This window comes from Mus pahari, chromosome 5 (assembly GCF_900095145.1).
Source record: "Mus pahari chromosome 5, PAHARI_EIJ_v1.1, whole genome shotgun sequence".
NCBI lineage: Eukaryota > Metazoa > Chordata > Mammalia > Rodentia > Muridae > Mus > Mus pahari.
Window position 1 is genome coordinate 151,940,440 of NC_034594.1, and position 17,951 is coordinate 151,958,390.

The 17,951-nt window shown below is 37.9% G+C and overlaps 1 protein-coding gene across 1 annotated transcript in view; it reads right to left on the minus strand.

Annotated features, from left to right (window-relative positions):
• Ahctf1 (AT-hook containing transcription factor 1) overlaps positions 1-17,951 on the minus strand; it is a 62,826-nt gene that overhangs the window by 21,629 nt on the left and 23,246 nt on the right. Inside the window, exons 15-26 of the mRNA XM_029538708.1 lie at positions 17,291-17,402; positions 15,190-15,283; positions 13,085-13,208; positions 12,888-12,944; positions 11,403-11,549; positions 10,706-10,893; positions 5,983-6,127; positions 5,775-5,906; positions 4,424-4,574; positions 4,109-4,259; positions 3,390-3,500; positions 937-1,129 (exon numbers count right to left, since the gene is read on the minus strand). Coding sequence (XP_029394568.1) covers positions 937-1,129; positions 3,390-3,500; positions 4,109-4,259; positions 4,424-4,574; positions 5,775-5,906; positions 5,983-6,127; positions 10,706-10,893; positions 11,403-11,549; positions 12,888-12,944; positions 13,085-13,208; positions 15,190-15,283; positions 17,291-17,402 — 1,605 coding nt within the window. The remainder of the gene's footprint in view (positions 1-936; positions 1,130-3,389; positions 3,501-4,108; positions 4,260-4,423; positions 4,575-5,774; positions 5,907-5,982; positions 6,128-10,705; positions 10,894-11,402; positions 11,550-12,887; positions 12,945-13,084; positions 13,209-15,189; positions 15,284-17,290; positions 17,403-17,951) is intronic.

A 17,951-nucleotide genomic window follows, 5' to 3' on the forward strand; every position in this document is an offset into this window, starting at 1 on the left:
CAAAAACACACCCAAAGACTTAGTCCAAATTACTATACAAGAAACTTAGGGAAAAAAAAAAAACTTAGGGAAGCTTAGGTTCAAACCCAGGAGGCTGAGACAAGAGGGTTACAAATTCTAGGCCACTCTGAGCTGCATCTAAGTTTGAGTCTAGCCTGGGTGACTAGTGAGATCCTGTCCAAAAAAACCCAAATCAAACCCACAAAAAACCATATGCAGAATCAAACTAACACCAGAGCCTAAGACACCATATGCAAAAATACTTGGAAAATGAAAAATGTATATGCTAACTGCTACCAGTCACTACCAGTTTGGATTTGTTTTCTTCTTAGTCATCTGTCCTTAATCTTTTAAAAGATCACCTGTCAACAGTAGCTCAAAATGAAACAAGTGAAAATGAGCCTAAAAACCAAGTATTTGCAAGAAAATCCACCAACGTAGTAACTATTTGGAACAACAACAACAACAACAAAAACGCCCACGATGATGGTCAACAATAATATATACATAAATAATTCAAAAACACAAAAGCATTTTAAAAAGGAAAATTTATGACGATCATTATTTTCTAAACATCATTATTATTAAGCAGAAAAGTATAAGCTTAATCAACTGTCTAAGAAGTAAAATACAGTACTTTAAAAATACAACCATAGCCGGTAGCAGTATCGGCTCATACCTTCAATACCAGCACAGGAGGCAGAGGCAGGCAGATCTCTGTGTTCCAGCACAGACAGTGCCACAAAGAGAAAATGTATTGAAAAAATTGAAAATGAAACAAAACAAAATAAATCAAAGAAGGAGAGAAAAAAATATAACCGTAAGAATTAAAATGAATACATTTCAATAGCCAGAGTTATGCTGTAACTAGCTTAGTTTCTATGTGCCACTTGACAACCATGCTGCTTCCCTAGGACACTAACAGGAGATACTAACCTTAACTATAAGAGGAGTCTCAAGTAAAAGCAACTCTGAAGGCCTGGAGGTGCTCTGACGCGGCCTTTTTAACTGTGAACTTAACGGTAATGAACTGGACAGCAGGCACAGAGGAGATCTTGTGGGACTTTGTTGAATAAACTCCAAACACTGAGAAGGCTGGGGGACAGGATGGACAACCAAATCCAGTAATCTGTAATTAAATACAAATAGATATCTGTGTGCTCACTATTAAACACCATAACACGTAAACCTAATTTTAGTTAAGTATATTAATGAATAAAACTGTCACCATTAGTTTAAAAAGTCTGACATTCTTTCAAAAGCAAAAAAAGAATTAGGAACTGTAGATAATTTAAAAACAAAGAGCTCCAGTTGCCCACTTTCACTTTACCTATGATTTAAATTTCAAGGTCATCTTCAAGTCACAGTATCTGGTAGACCATTTGTACAGGCTGTGTTTTATTTAAGTTTGTGTGTGTGTGTGTGTGTGTGTGTGTGTGTGTGTGTGTGTATGTGTGTCTCCAAGGATGACCCCGAAAACTCCAGATCCTTGCCTCCCAAGCAGTAGAATTATAGGCATATGCCATTACCCTCAGCATCCTTGCTGGGGTAGTGGTGGTGGCGCCCACCTTTAAGCTCAGCAGTAAGGAAGTAGAGGTAGGCAGATCTGAGTGAGTCCAGTCTGCTCTATAGAGCTAGTTTTAGAATAGCCAGCACTCCACAGAGAAACCCTGTCTCAAAAAACAAAAACAAAAAACAACCAAAGAACAGCATTATTTAGTTCCTCCAAAATGCCAGAGAAACCTCAGCTGAAATCGCTTAGAAATGTGACCAGCTTTGCTGCTGCCAGAAATAAGAAACTCTAGCTGACTCAACGACTCAACTGTTATTCAGGGAGAAAATATTTGCAGAAACCATTTCCACACGATGACTCAAATTATTATTATTATTTTCTTCTTCTTTTCTTCCTCCTCCTCCTCCTTTTTTTTTTTTTTCAAGACAGGGTTTCTCTGTGTAGCCCTGGCTGTCCTGGAAGCCACTCTGTAGACCAGGCTGGCCTTGAACTCAGAAATCCACCTGCCTCTGCCTCCCAAGTGCTGGGATTAATTTAAAGGCATGTGCCACCACTGCCTGGCAAAATTACTCTTTTAAAAAAGAATCAAGAAAAAGTATTTCTGATTAAGAAATGTTATATAAATGAAATGCTAAGTGTCTCACTAGGTATTGGGATTTCCTCAACTTTTTGGTGTGATCCAAATAATGGACTTTCTAGTATATACAAAACAAACTGAAACCATCATGTAAGCCTGTGAAAGTGCCATGGCTGACTGACAGTACCTATCTGGTCCCACTTCTTCAAAATCAGCATGGAAAAGAGAACTGGGGAATGCATTCATCCTCTGAGAAGGCATATAACCACAGTTAATAGATCTGTCCTCTCGAGTTAATATTCGTTTTTTCATTACACTGGAGACCTGAACCTTAGAAGTTGTCTCCAGAGTTCTCACTACCTCCTTTTCAACAATTTGCTGCTAAGGTAGAGTGGACAGAGGAAGTGGCTTGTTGGAAACAACTACTGCTAATGGAAAAGACAAAACATCAGTTACATTCATGCTTATCAACTTCTTATCATCTCATAATAGAAACCATCTAACTAAATTCAGTCCAAAATTCCAGAATATGCCCAATTATGGAAGGTCCAAACATCTCTGATTTCAACTTAAAAAAAAAAAACAAAAACAAAAACCAAGTACCTTATTGTTAGTGTAAAAACTCAATTTTAGTAAGTATAATTTTGACAAAACAGCTAAAACTTATAGTGAGTAGGCATTACTGTTCAGAATAAAAAATGTTCTCTGTTAATGAGTATGAGTGCAGTTCAGGTACCCAATGTTCTTAAATATATACTAAATCACAATTTCATTGAGTTTGTCTTTTGAGACAAGGTTTCTCTGTTAACAAGCCTTGGCTGTCCTGGAATCCTCTCTGTAGAATAGCTTGGCATTGAACTCAAGAGATTTGCCTGCTTCTGCTTCCCAAGTGCTGAGATTAAAGGCATACTCGACATCCAACCTCACAATTTCATATTTTAAGAGGAGTTTAAGAATTAATATTTTGGGTAAGATCAACTATTACTGCACCTAAGCAACACAAGACACTTCAGTAGGCCCAGAAGAAATCTTCACCTAGTCAACCAAGATTTCAACATTCTTGTAGTGTTCAACAAAACAAAGTTTGACAGCTTGTTTTCCTCAGGGTTTTAATATGGTTTGCTTATTTTCATTAAGCCACATGAAATAAGTAAACAGAAATAAGTATAATTTGATTTATAATTTCATAAAATGATTATACTCCTAAATTAGAACAGAAAGTATTCAAATGAATGCTTAAGAATTTAAAATATTACCTGACAAGTACAGTTTTTTCAGAATTGTTCAAGACAGTCTCACCTAGAAATTCTCTGGGATGTATTTGAAATTGGAGTTCCAACAAACGCGGCCTCAGGAAGCTCTGGGTGTGGAGAAGCATGTACTACAGGAGATGGCTGTTCTGCTTTAGGACTACAAAGAAAAAATCCTCAGTTTTAAATTGTGTGTCACATGGGTTATTGGCAAAAGTTCTATGAGATCAGACAGAAGAGGAAAGAAGCACTTCTCCTCTTCACTTTGTATATCTCTCTGCACTGTTGCCAAATAACAATAGTCATTTGAAAATCTTAGGTGGGGCCAAAAGGAAGACTCAGCAGGTAGACTTACATGGGAGAGAACTGCCTGGGAAAGCCCCTGATCTCCACTAGACAGACCACACCCACAAATAAAAAGAGTTTAAAATGTAAACTTAATGACAAAACCATTTCTTTAACAAAGTAGCTAACTTAAATGAAGTTTTCATTTTTTTACATTTGGTAATAAACTTGCTAACAATGAAGGTTCACCGAGGAACACTGCTGCAGCTCAGGAAAGAGTATATGTAGAAGGACTTTAATTGATATTTAAAAAAACAAACACTTGTTGCCTCTGTTTGATCCCTGGGACCCATATGGTGGAAGGAGAAAGCCAACTTATCTAAATAGTTCTCTGACCTCCACATGCACCCTGACACCCATGCCATGCCCTCCACTACACAAAGTAAGTAAATATAAAAAATTTAAAGTTAATTAAAAGAATACCTGTTAAAAAGTGAGATGTCATTTCTAGGTTCATGACTTGCCCACACCTCTCCAATTTTAGATAAAACATTGCTGATGAACGTAGATCTTGTTAACACTGTTCCAGTTATAGCTTTCTTTGGAAATGCCGATAATGGTTTGGGTCTAGAAACTTAAAAAATAAAAATACAGGACTCAGTTGCATCTATCACCTTTTATTAATAGAAGGTAATTAAGTGCGCAAAGCAAGGAAATGATGGTGAGGACTCCAGGAAGGGAAGGACCACTCAGTATCTTCCCTAGCCCGAGTATAAGCATTCTACAATGAACTCTTACCTTCATGAAAAACTGAGGACGTTGACAGATGGTAAGGCTTAGCTCGCTCAACAGCTAACTTTCTCTGGACTCTAGGTAGGATTTTCCCATACTGGTCTAATATAGAATTTCGAGTCACTGATCTCTCCCGCAATCGAGGGTCACGATCACTCTATTAAATACATTATAAAGTTCACTCTATTAAATACAATATAAAGTTTTAATTTTCCTAATTTTAGGTGCTGCTATAGATTGATTCCTGAAATTTTAATTATGAATGTTATATATCATCTTCCTTTATCTATATCTTTCCAGCTCAGATTTCATATACCTCCTTAATTGTGCACACGTTTATACATCCCAAATACCCACTACCAAACTCTGATACTTTACAACTCACACAAACAACATAACACACACTTAGCTTCTTCCATCCAAGCTGGGTAAGCTTTGAGTAAACATGTGTTGCTGACATGGCCATGGAGGTGTCAAGACAAAAAGCCTCATGTACACAGGAAAATGAGAGACACCCCCAACACACACACACACACACACACACACACACACACACACACACACACACACACACACACATATTAGTTGTAGAGGCAAAGGTTTCTTTTGGTCCATTTGTGGATGTTAATACTGTGTATAGAAAATGTAGCTTTCTTCCTTTGGATACTTGACCTGAAGACCGTTCTACCAAAATTAAATAAATCTGTCTTCCTTGATCCAGCTGTGTATTATAAACCCTACCTCCTTGTTTATCTGTATATAGTAATCTAGCTTCCTTGTTCAGCTATATGCAGTAGCCCTGCCCTCTCTCCAGTTTCAACTGTATATAATAAACACGCTGAGCTTCCAGGGTGCTGTGGTTTCTACACAAGAGCCCAGTCCAGCAGATCCCAGCTTTTCTATGGATCTCTGCTTGTTTCCTTCATTCTCCCAGTGCTTTAGTCAGGTCCATCCCTGGATGTGGATATGCTGGGTATGACAACCAGACAGACGAGCTCGCAAGACTCATCTTACAGATCAGGAAAGCAAGGCTCAAAGGTGTTCTATATGCAGAGAACAAGCTAAGAGCAGTCTAATTTCTGAAGGTCAGTGCTCTTTGTGCTGTACGACTCTTACTCTCTAGTTGTCTTCCTTTCATTCTCTCAGTGAGTGGACCTATCCGATAAAATGGCACACAGAGAAAATGTAAGCAGTAATACTCAGTTCTCAATAATAACCGCACCTACCCAGATCCTTCAAGTTGAGGACAATGTAAAGTAAGATGGTTATTAAACTGTAAGTTCTTGTAAAATAAGTAAAAAGGGTTTCATTTTCCCGTATTATTTTGCTTCATACAATGAGACAAAATTAATCATACCGTGAGATTATTCTTCAGAGTCTGGTTTAGTTTCAAGGCCGAAATATAATTGGCACGCTGTAAATGGTGAACTAGAAGGAATTCATGATTCTCAACACTGGTACTGGACTGTAAAAATTTCACTAAACATTCCTAGGAAGAAAAGCAGATTTGTAAACTATCAATTCACCCTAAATTTCTTTTTAAGTTTATACTGATCAATGATTACCTGCTCAGTATTTGTAAATGGTAGCTTCAGTAAATCCTCCATTAAGCCCATTTCCTGACAAACTTCATAAGCGTGCTTTAGTAATTCCTCTATATTTACTCTGTTTGAGTTCTGTCGCAGTAAGTTCCAGGCCTCAACCATGCATCTGGAATCAGTACCAAAGTTTCGAAAAGTTATGAAACATGTAGGAAAGTCGCCTACTTACAGAATCAAAATATAATTACACGTGCAACTAAAAATTACTTGAAAGTTTTATTTAATACTGATATATGAGTCGTGCTAATGTCAAAAAAGACATCTGGACACCTCACCACTACTCAACCCCGCCCAAGACAGGATCTCACTCTATAGCTTTTGCTGTTCTGGAATTCACTCTAGCTGTTATGGAATTTACTATGTAGACAAGGCTGCCCTTGAACTAGAGATCTGTCTGCCTCTGCATTCCCAGTGCTGGGAATAAAGGCCTGTAACATTATGTCTGCTGTTATCTGGGAACCTCAATTTTAAGCAGCTTTCTAATATTTAAGTGTTATGTAGCAGAAAAGCAAAGTAGATGCTAACATGCAGAAAGAACTGAAAGTTTGTGTGGTTTGACATGGAAAAGTCAGGATATTGTGGTAGTGACACTTAGCACGAACAGAACACTGGAACAAAATTGGAGAACTGAAGCCGGGCATGGTGGCGCACGCCTTTAATCCCAGCACTCAGGAGGCAGAGGCAGGCAGCTTTCTGAGTTCGAGGCCAGCCTGGTCTACAAAGTGAGTTCAGGACAGCCAGGGCTATACAGAGAAACCCTGTCTCCAAAAACCAAAAAAAAAAAAAAAAAGGAGAACTGTGTGTATAAACTAACAATATATGTGGGGAAGTAAGAAGCATGGCTTAGAAGTAGGTGACTGGCTGATCTAAACCAAGATCTAAGCAGAAAACTTGAATAATAGTTGAAGACACCAAGTGGAAGCTCTGAACAGGTTTCTGTGAGAAGTAACACCATTTAAATGAAGCAGTGCTTCTTACTTAAGAGTCTCCTACCATCAGTCTGGGAATCCGTGCACTTTGGCAGCTATAGTCTGTCTGTGGCGATTTGAGTAATAATGTCTCCCAGAGACTCATGGATTAACATGTGCTCACCAGTTGGTGGTTCTGTTAGGTGAGGTCTCAAAGGTGAGGCCTTGCCAGATGAAGTGAGTGATAATGAGAAGCCTTGAGCTGACCATTCTCAGTGCTCACTCTACTTCATGCTTATGGTTAAAAAAAAAAAAAAAGTGAATTTTTAGCATTTTGCTCCAGCCACCACACCCCCAGCTGTGACGACTCTCTACAAATATAGCCCAAATAAAATTCCTTCTATAAGTTGCCATGGTCATGGTGTTTATCACAGCAAGAGAACTTAATACAGTGTTCAACTCAATCCCACTGACAGGCTTGTTTTAGAGGTTTACTTTTGCTTAATTATGAAAACTAAATTTATGTGTAGGTCAGAAAGGAACAACACAACTGCAAGGAATATAATCTACATAAACACCCCAGCAAAGCAACTGTGGTCTCTGTGTGTGTGTGTTGGTACAGTGCTCATCTATGTCGTATGCAACAGTCTTGAATTTGACCATGTAAACCAGGCATGATGGCATAGACCAGCAATTTCAGCATCTTAGAGGGAGAATCACAAAACGAGTATGAGAAAAAGCTTGGGCTACACAGTAAGTTATAAGATAGCCTGGATACAAGAGTCCCTTACCTGAACCTTAACCTCCCCCTTCCTAGAGAGGAAAACTGGAAAGGTACATAGGGTGTAAATAACAAGAGGTTGGCACAATGACAATAACTATTCATGATAGTGGTTACTATATAAGAATACAAGGCTGGCCTGGGAATATATTCAGAGACAATGCTTGCCTACCAATGTAAGGTCCTGGATTTGATCACAATACTGTGAACGAATCATAATAAATAACAATATGCTAAAGTCACTAAAATGTTAAACTCTTGCTTACGTAATATGTAAAACATAAGTTGGCAGTATTAAAAAGAACATACAGTCAATTCCAGAGCAGGCAGCTGTGACAGTCTGCTATGTGCTCAGCCGAGGGAGTGGCAATGTTAGGAGGTGTGACCCTGTTGGTATACATGTGTCACTGTGGGTGTGGGCTTGAAGACCCTCATCCTAGCTGCCTGGAAGTCATCAGTATTCTGCTAGCAGCCTTCAGATAAAGATGTAGAACTCTCAGCACTATGCCTGCCTGGATGCTGCCATGTTTTTGCCTTGATGATAATGGACTGAATCTCTGAACCCGTAAGCCAGCCCAAATTAAATGTTGTCCTTATAAGAGTTGCCTTGGCCATGGTGTCTGTTCACAGCAGTAAAACCCTAAGTAAGACAGCAACTCAGCCTAAATTTTCTCTGTAATTTTTTTTAACTTATTTTTTTGTGTGTGTGCATGTGTGAGTTATGTGCCAGCGGAGGCAAGAAGAGGGCACTGGATTCTCTATAATGTTAGAAGTGGTCGTGAGATGTTGTGGCTATTGAGAACTGAACCCAGGTCCTGTGCATCAAATAGAGCAGGAAAAGGTCACTGAGAACATAAAAGGAATAAAACCACACAACAAAACAGCCCGATGTCTGGGACAATACTGACTGATAACCTATTAATATTTTTTATATTAATATTTTTTATAACACTGACTATTTATGGAAGGTAAGTCATCAGTTATCACGTGGATTATTTTATATAACTGCAACAAAACTAACAACGTATCAAAAACTTAAACTCTCTACTATAAATTAAGACTTTTAAAGAACAGGGAAAAAAAAAAAAACCTCAATGGCAAGCTTAGGTGATTCATGAAGGAAGAAGTTAGAAGTCCTTCAACTTGAGCTACAGAGTATGGGAGAATCAATTTACTGAGTGTAGGAAGAGGAAAAGAAAGAAAATAATGGCTAATAGTTGCACATAAGGACTTTTCATTTCTCTTGTACTTGTAAGAAAAAAAAATTAATCAGGCAACCTCAATACTGACAGTTTCTTAACTATTGTGCACCCACCACAAAACTGGGAAAACTACACATCTTAGATAAAGAGGGGGTCAGAGTCTGGAATCAAGCCACAAGGTTTAGTGAATGATACAATGGCTATCAATCATTTCCACCATCTGCTAAAAATTTACAACCTTCTCAACAGCTAAAATGGCATCTGTGCACTTAACAATCACAATATTGAAAGGTGGGTACTAACCTCAAGAAATTCTTCGAGAGGACAAACTATAGTTTAGAAAGTGATTAGCTTAACTTCTCAAATGCTGGAATGACAAATACGCAAGAGAAGGTGGTACTGTTTATAAAGTTAAAATCTATCCTCATCCAAAGATTATCCTCTTAAAAACTATGCTCTGGTAGATGGCTGCTGAACCACATCCCCCTAACCGATCTGTGAACATGTGCGTATATGACACGTGTCCACATGATGTGGAGGTCCAGACTCCTGCCTCTATGTGTGTTTAGGTTCACCAGGCTTGCACGATAGGCACTTTTGTTGGCTTGAGCTACCTGGTTGGTCCCAGTACTATTTGTAAGGATTTAGCATAATTACTAAGCAGTATCATTAAGTAGTTAAAAAGCCACAGGATTACCTCACTTACATAGCATAGTCTCAGAGAAGGGGTTATTGTATGTATGTTTGAAATACTGAAACATTTTCAACTATCAGCTATTTCTAATTATGATTATCCGATCACCGATCCTTGAATGCTAGAAAGATTGCTATGTGGTCTAACCTTTTACATTTAAGTTCAGATTCCCCGAATATAACTATTATGGTTCAAGGACACAGAGAATCAACACTTGGATTAGAGATGCAGGTATATGGGAACTTAAGTAATTCTGTGCTTGCTTTCGACAGGGTCTGCCCTGCACCTTACTTTACTGAAGAACTCACTGTAAAGCGATTTGCTTTGTTTAGTGGCTACTCTCTTCTTACTCAGAAATCAGAAATGCACAAAATGCTTAGAAATGGTTTCTTGCACAATGAAATAAGTTAATAAAACTAAAGCTTCTTTTTTTCAAAGTAGTTTTTACTCTCAAAAAAGCAATCATCTTCACTGGTGTAATGTTCTCCAACTTTTAACAACATCGAGTTACTCTTTATTCTACACTTATGAAGCCAGTGATTGATGGTGGTGGTGGTGGTGGCTTGCTGTAAATGAATCTCAGCATGTCCAGTCTATGGAATATTCAGTGTAGAGCAATTGACGATGCTGTGCACACGTGGTATGTACACATACTTACAACATATAAAGCACACATACACAAATATACAAATAAAAACAAAAGGTCTCTAGGGAAAATTAGTATTTGCTCAAATCTGGTTTAAGCATTAAGATATGAAACTTGCTCGTAAGTCCATACCTAACCTAATCTGTCCATGAAAGAGACAGCCATGTCGTTAATAAGCGGCAGACAGTAAGTAATCAGTGGTCTCAGCCAAGCACACACTGTTTACTTGGTGAAAGGCACCATGTATTTGTCTTATAAGATAATTCGACCAATGTAAAATTATGTATTTTTGTTTTCTTGAGACAGGGTCTCATGTATCCAGGGTTGGCTGTAATTTTCCATAAGTTTATAGGCAGATGTCACATCACCTGATTACATGTATTTTTTACTACGTATTCCCATCAATTCCATTTTTTAACGTATGACCAAGAGCTTCTATTTTTAAGATGTACTTACCTATTAAAAAGTAGAACAGTGAGGTGAAGGATAACATCATTGCTACTGGACACTGTTGGCTTCATTGTCTGAAGATACCGGAGAGCCTGTTTGTGCTCTCCCTGACTCATAAAGGCTTCAATTATCTTTGAATGCTGCCACGATGCAGGCTTTGCAGTAACTGGGTGAAACAGAAGGTCTAAGCCATTCTGCAAAACAATGAAGTGTTAACTATAAATACAGTCTTTAGTATTTAGACAAGGTAGTTGATACTTAAAAGGCAAATAGTATTAAGAAATCACAGAAGTCAAAATTAGATAAGTGTAAATATGTGTCTAATCTATGGTAGAGGTCAAAGACCCAGGGTTTATCAGAAATATCATCTTTGAGGCCTCCTTATATAGAATACTTCTTACACCAATTTCACACCCATCAACTAATTTTGTCTTCTTTGGCTCATACTAGAACCCAAACAAATCTTTTAGTACAACAGTCAGTGCTGCACCATTCCCAAACATCCACCTGTATGACCCATTCTTTAAAGAACAAGTAACCCGAGTTTATTAACTTATGTTCTTGCTACTTAGGTGAGAACACTAGTTAAAGTGAGTTCTTGTATTACTTCTAGAAAGACAGCATCCTATGTCAAAATTAATGTAGTTATACATTTTCTAGTATAATAACCTACAAAAGCTTATTTTCCAAGTGAGTTACTTACCTCATAGTCATTATGATCTAGCAGCCAAAATCCTTGAACTAGCTTAACTTGGCCCCAAGAAATAGCAAAGGCAGTTGGGAAAGATTCAATGGGGGTATCCGCTTTATTTGGAAAGGAATACATAATATCAAGCAGCAAATAAATGGTCTTTTTAAAAAAGCATTAAGGATAATAAACAATATAGTTAGAGGAGGGAGCAGAATGTAGAATGAAGAGGTTTAGGAAACTTAATCTTACAAGGCCATTAGGGATAACAGGTATGGATATAGTTTACTAAACTCGGGGAAAAGGAGTTCCATGCCAACCTTACTTATTCTCTGTATTTTACTGCTACAACAACAACAAAAAAGACAGAATAAAAATACATCCTTTTCATTAAAACAAATAGTAAATTCAAGTAACTTGTTTAGTAAATTTTTAAAAAGTTAAAGATCAAACTCTATCAGGCAAAGCTGGTAGCTTAAGCAAATACAAGCATCTTATATACATTATGACAAATAATATATTAGATTATAAGGACTTTAGCACAAACAGTGCCACAAAATAGGGATCAAGATATGAAACTTGCTCTTTTCTGAAGTCCATACCTAAACTAAACTGTTCCTCCAGGAGACAATCTTTTCAATTTGGTAAAAGGCACAGGATTCAAATAATGCCTAATGCTGTGTTGAGCTAACTTTAAAAACTCGTTTGTGTATGAGTGTATGCCAAATGAGTGTGTGCATCCATGTTCTTACAGCACACTCACATGCAAATGGAAGTCAGAAGTTAGATACTGTGCTAAAGCTCACCAGATAGTGCTCACTCTATCTGAACCCTCTGCCCCCTAGAAAGTCTCTCTCTCACTTAACCCGGATCTTAACACTTGACTCCACTTCCTGGCCTGCAAGGCAATAGAATCCAGCTCTCTGATGTCTATGCTTCTGTAGCGCTGGGTCTGCAAGCACACAACAGTCTTAGCTTTTCCGTGGGGACTGGGAATCTGAACTCAGGTCCTCCTGCTTCTATAACAAGCACTTTACCTACTTAGCTGTCTCTCCAGTTCCTTGAGTAAACTTTCAATGCTATTTATTCTCAGCACTTAAATGAACTCCATCGAGAATGGCAGCTTGCTCCCAGCAGTATTCAGAGTAACTTCCACTCTTTCCTTCCAGTGCTGGAGATCAAACCTTTGGCCTGGGCCACCACTCACACACTGACTCCTCTCACCCCAACTGCCAGTCTCAGAGCAGCTGGTTTTATACACACTTGATAATCTGATAAAAGGTAAGGTTACCGCAAGAATAAGTAGCCTAAAATAGTAATTTTTATATACTTCTACATTCATTATCAGTCATCTGAACACGACCACTAACTCTGAGTTAAGAATACACACTTAAGTAGGGAAAAAATGAAAACATTTCATGAGACTAGGTTAGATATTTGAGAGCCCTATTGCTATAATTTTGGTAACGTACAAATACTTAGTAAAAGTTTAAAGGATACAATAGCATGTTTGCTTGCTTCAGTAATGTTGTCTAATAAATATATATCAAGTAATGCCTATAAAAGGAAAAGATAAAACTGTCAGTGTATCTTCTAGTCTTTTCTTCATGTTCAATGTTCCCTAGCCTATGCCCGGTGTGAACCATCAGCTCTTCCCCTCCATTCACTGTCAATGGCTCCGTGTCACTGTGACCTACATGGATGCTAGCAGGAGGATATCTTCCTGTGCCACCTTCGTCCCGCTTCCACAACTTCTCTACTTCATCTCCTAGTTGAGAGACTAATCCATCAATCATCAAGCAGTTGTGGTTCCACTTTCCTCTGCAACATGGGAAACGTTAAGGATAATTTGCATCAATCTTAACTGCTGATATCAAAACAGTAAGCATCAAATGCTTAAAAACTATAAAATTATCAAAAGACAGGTGAAAAACAGACTGTAGAGATAAAAGTAGCATTGGTTAGAAAAAAAATCCCTAAGTTGCCTCAAGTTCGATCATTACCACACCAGCCAGTGAAGGAAAGAATGGGACCAAACAAGCAAAATGGCTGACTGTTCTATTTTCCACCATCCTGAATGAATTATTAGCAGTCCCAGGTAGCAAAAATGTTTCTGTTCCAGCTCAGAGCTAAATCCTGGCTTTGTTCCTTCAGCAATGTGCTTCTGGACACTTACAATGTGAGACACTGATTTCACCCCTGCCTATTTCATTCCCTACTGTTATGAACAGCAGGAAGTTTCTATTTATTGAAACAGTTGTAAGAATCAGACAGACATATACTAAGTGCCCTACACATATGACTATATTCATATTGTAGCTTACAAATAAAGCATCAGAAAATGTAAAGAATTCTCCAATGGACACACACAGAATTAACAGCTACCAAAATTTAGAATATGAATGACTAGAAACAAGAAGAATCTTAGCACATGTAAGACTGGGGTAGGAGAATCCAGTTTAAGGTGATGGTCAGATACAGTTAATTCAACGCCATGAGCAACTCACTGTTTCAGGACACAACAAATAAAGAATATTAAAACCAAAACCCCCATCAACTTCCCAAGTTCACATTCATTATCCTAGAATAGTTACACTAAAGCACTGTGAACTCCAAAATTCAGAGTATTAGCATTACAGCTCATTCCCTGGAGAATCTGAAGTAAGACAACCATCAGTGTTTGTGAACCATACCCTAAATGTTACTTGGTCTTCTACAATTCTTTCATTCCAATCTGAGGAAGAAGACTGGTAAATCCTGAGACAGGATCAGATTCTAAATATTCCTTCTACCATAATTTCATTTCAAAGCAATTAATTAGGCTATTTTTAATTTATATGAGAAATATAAAAAAGGAAAAACGATTAAGTTTTGAAAACAGTTAAAAATAACCAATTCGCCGGGCGTGGTGGCGCACGCCTTTAATCCCAGCAATCGGGAGACAGAGGCAGGTGGATTTCTGAGTTCGAGGCCAGCCTGGTCTACAAAGTGAGTTCCAGGACAGCCAGGGCTATACAGAGAAACCCTGTCTCAAAAAACCAAACCAAACCAAACCAAAAAAACAATTCATGATATATTTTCAGGTTTTTGCTGAGTATTAAAACTGCAGACGTTAGACTGGATGCCATTTTTACTATTTAACCCTACCAATCAGTGAGCATGGGAGACCTTTCTAGCTTCTGAATCTTTAATTTCTTTCTTCAGTATCTTAAATGTTTTAATTATACAAATCTTGTACTTTCTTGATAGAGAACCCCAAGATATTTTGTTTTATGGGGCTATTGTGAAAGGCACTGTTTCCTCAATTTCTCTCTTACTCTGTCCTTTGTACACAGGAAGGCTAGTGAGTTTTGTCCATGAATTTTGTACCCTGCTACTGAAAGTATTATCAGCTACAGAAGTTTCTGGGTGGAATTTTTAGGGTCACTATATATACTTTCATATCATCTGCAAGGCCCTATGCCCAGCCCACCAGTAGATGGCTAATATAAACCAACTCAATGGTACTTTTTAACTCAGAATGCTTGGTCTGCCCATTTTCTTCTTATCCTACAGACTTTTTAATTTTTTAGATTTTTGTGCTTGTCAATGTGTGTCTCTTGTTTTGTTGCTTTTTGGCTCTTTAAGTTTTCCTGTTCATTTGTTTTCTGTGTGTGTCCTAAGCAGGTTTATTATTTTATCTTTTTAAATATTTTATATAAAAATTATTTTCAACTAAAAAAAAGCATAGGTATCAGGTTAATGTCAGTTATGACAATACTTGACTACATGAGAGTGAATACTGTAGTCAGGCTGCCTGTACCTGAGCGAGCGCTCACACTTCTGCCGACGACTTGTATAGTAGTTCTGGATTATAGGGTAGTTGTAGCGTAGTCTTGACAGCTGCAGAGCATCATCTAGGGGTTTTATTAAAGTTGGAGAAAAAGAAAAAGTTAGCAATATTGCCAAATTATCTCAAAACTTCAACTGACTTTACTGTAATTGTGTAATAAATTTTTAGTCTTCCTAAATTTTTTTTATTATTTTTGCTGTTGCTGTTGTTTTCTTGAAGCAAGGTTTCTCTAGGCAGCCCTGGCTGTCCTTGAACTTGCTCTGTAGACCAGGTCTGCCTCTGCCTCCCAAGTGCTGGGATTAAAGGTGTGCACCATACCACCTTGTCTAGTCTTGCTAAAATTTAATCAACATAAGAAGTTTGTAATGGGCTGGTGAGATGGCTCAGTGGGTAAGAGCACCCGACTGCTCTTCCAAAGGTCCGGAGTTCAAATACCAGCAACCACATGGTGGCTCGTAACCATCTGTAACAAGATCTGACGCCCTCTTCTGGAGTGTTTGAAGACAGCTACAGTGTAATTACATATAATAAATAAATAAAATCTTAAAAAAAAAAAAAAAAAAAAGAAGTTTGTAACAAGGATGCTCGGTGGATCTTAACAGCCTAGACATTATTCCTAATAATTTTATTCCTGTGGCACAAAAGAGAATTTCCAATAAATAATATTTACCACTAACTTAAGTGAGAATATAAGCGGAGTGTAAAGGGTAAATAAGACAACAGTTGCACATGAAGTAAGCAGAGCAACTGTGCTTCCCAGAAATACATGGAGTGAGCTGGGTCTTTGTTGCAAACAAACTCTATGAGACAATACTGATAATTTCTCAAGTCTCTAATTCTCAGTATTTACATTACTAGACTAAAAGAAACACTTAATTGATGACAAGTATCAATAACCTCTAATACTGGTACTCAAAAAGCAAAGGCAGGTGGATTTGGTATGAATTCCTGGATAGCCAGAGCTAAATAGTGATACCCTGTTTTTTTTTTTTTTGTTTATTTTTTTAAAGATTTATTTATTTATTATATGTAAGTACACTGTAGCTGTCTTCAGACACTCCAGAAGAGGGAGTCAGGTCTTGTTAAGGATGGTTGTGAGCCACCATGTGGTTTCTGGGATTTGAACTCTGGACCTTCGGAAGAGCAGTTGGGTGCTCTTACCCACTGAGCCATCTCGCCAGCCTGATACATTGTTTTGAAAGATAGACAGACACCATAATAAGAGATTACACATGCCGGGCGTGGTGGCCCACGCCTTTAATCCCAGCACTTGAGAGGCAGGTGGATGTCTGAGTTCGAGGCCAGCCTGGTCTACAAAGTGAGTTCCAGGACAGTGGGGGCTATACAGAGAAACCCTGTCTTGAAAACCAAAAAACAAACAAACAAAAAGAGTGAGTTCCAGGACAGTGGGGGCTATACAGAGAAACCCTGTCTTGAAAACCAAAAAAAAAAAAAAAAAGAGAGAGAGAGAGAGATCAGACAAGCTAGGCATGTTGGGGAGTCCCAGCATCCAGGTGGTAGAGACAGGTGAAACCATGATTAATATTAGCCTGATCTGTCTACGTGAGTTTAGGGTCAGACAGGGACACATGGTGAGACCCTCTCCTCAAAAAAACAATACAATGGAAATACTGAAGACATCAGTAAATTAGGCTATAAAAAAACCACAGTTTCATTATCTAAGTAATAGATAGTGACATTTTTAGAAGCCATGTTTTTCTCAAATTTGCTCTCATTTTACATGTAAATCCAATGAATATAAACATAGTGTCTGTGAGGCAATGAAGATACAAGAACTAGAATGAAGACTAGGCAACATTGTATAAAGGTTCAGAGGCAAACAGTAACATTATGGAACTAAGATGTCTGGATAGCTATTCATAGCAGGGGAGTGGTGGCACACACCTTTAATCCCAGCACTTGGGAGGCAGAGGCAGGTGGGTTTCTGAGTTCGAGGCCAGCCTGGTCTACAGAGTGAGTTCCAGGACAGGCAGGGCTATACAGAGAAACCCTGTCTCAAAAAANAAAAAAAAAAAAAAAAAAAAAGCTATTCCTATATTAAATACGTTACCTAAGCCTTCAGGTAGAAGCCCCGAGTGGCAGAACCACAGAACCATGTGTGCGTACTGACAGAGAAGCTGGGTAACCATATGCTTGTTGCTCAAGTCCACCAATCCTAGAAAGAAGAGTTAACAATGGCTGGGCAACTTTCCATTTATCAACCACAAACGACAAATCAAAATAATCAACAGTATGCATATATATATATATATATATATATATATATATATATATATATATATATAATTTAGTTTGTATTTAGTATACATTGAACCAAAGTGAGGTTAAGCAAATCTCTAAAATGTTAAATAACTCACTGACTAAAAGGCATTTTATGTAAACCAAAATTCACTGTTTCATGAAAAATGCAATTAAAACAGACTGAAAATAGACTATTCAAATTAGGCCTCTAAGTGAAATTGTACCTTTTCCTTTGGTGAAATGGCAAAATAAAACAAGAACAAAAACCAAAAAACCAGTCACTTCTTTCAATACATAAATACATGTTAACTTCAAATTTTAAATTCTATTGCTAGTAAATTCTAAGGCCACCAAGATAATCCAGTGAGTAAAGGTACCTGTTTAAAAAAGCCAGGAAGCAGGGCAGTGGTAGCGCACACCTTTAATCCCAGCACTCCGGAGGCAGAGGCAGGTGGATTTCTGAGTTCGAG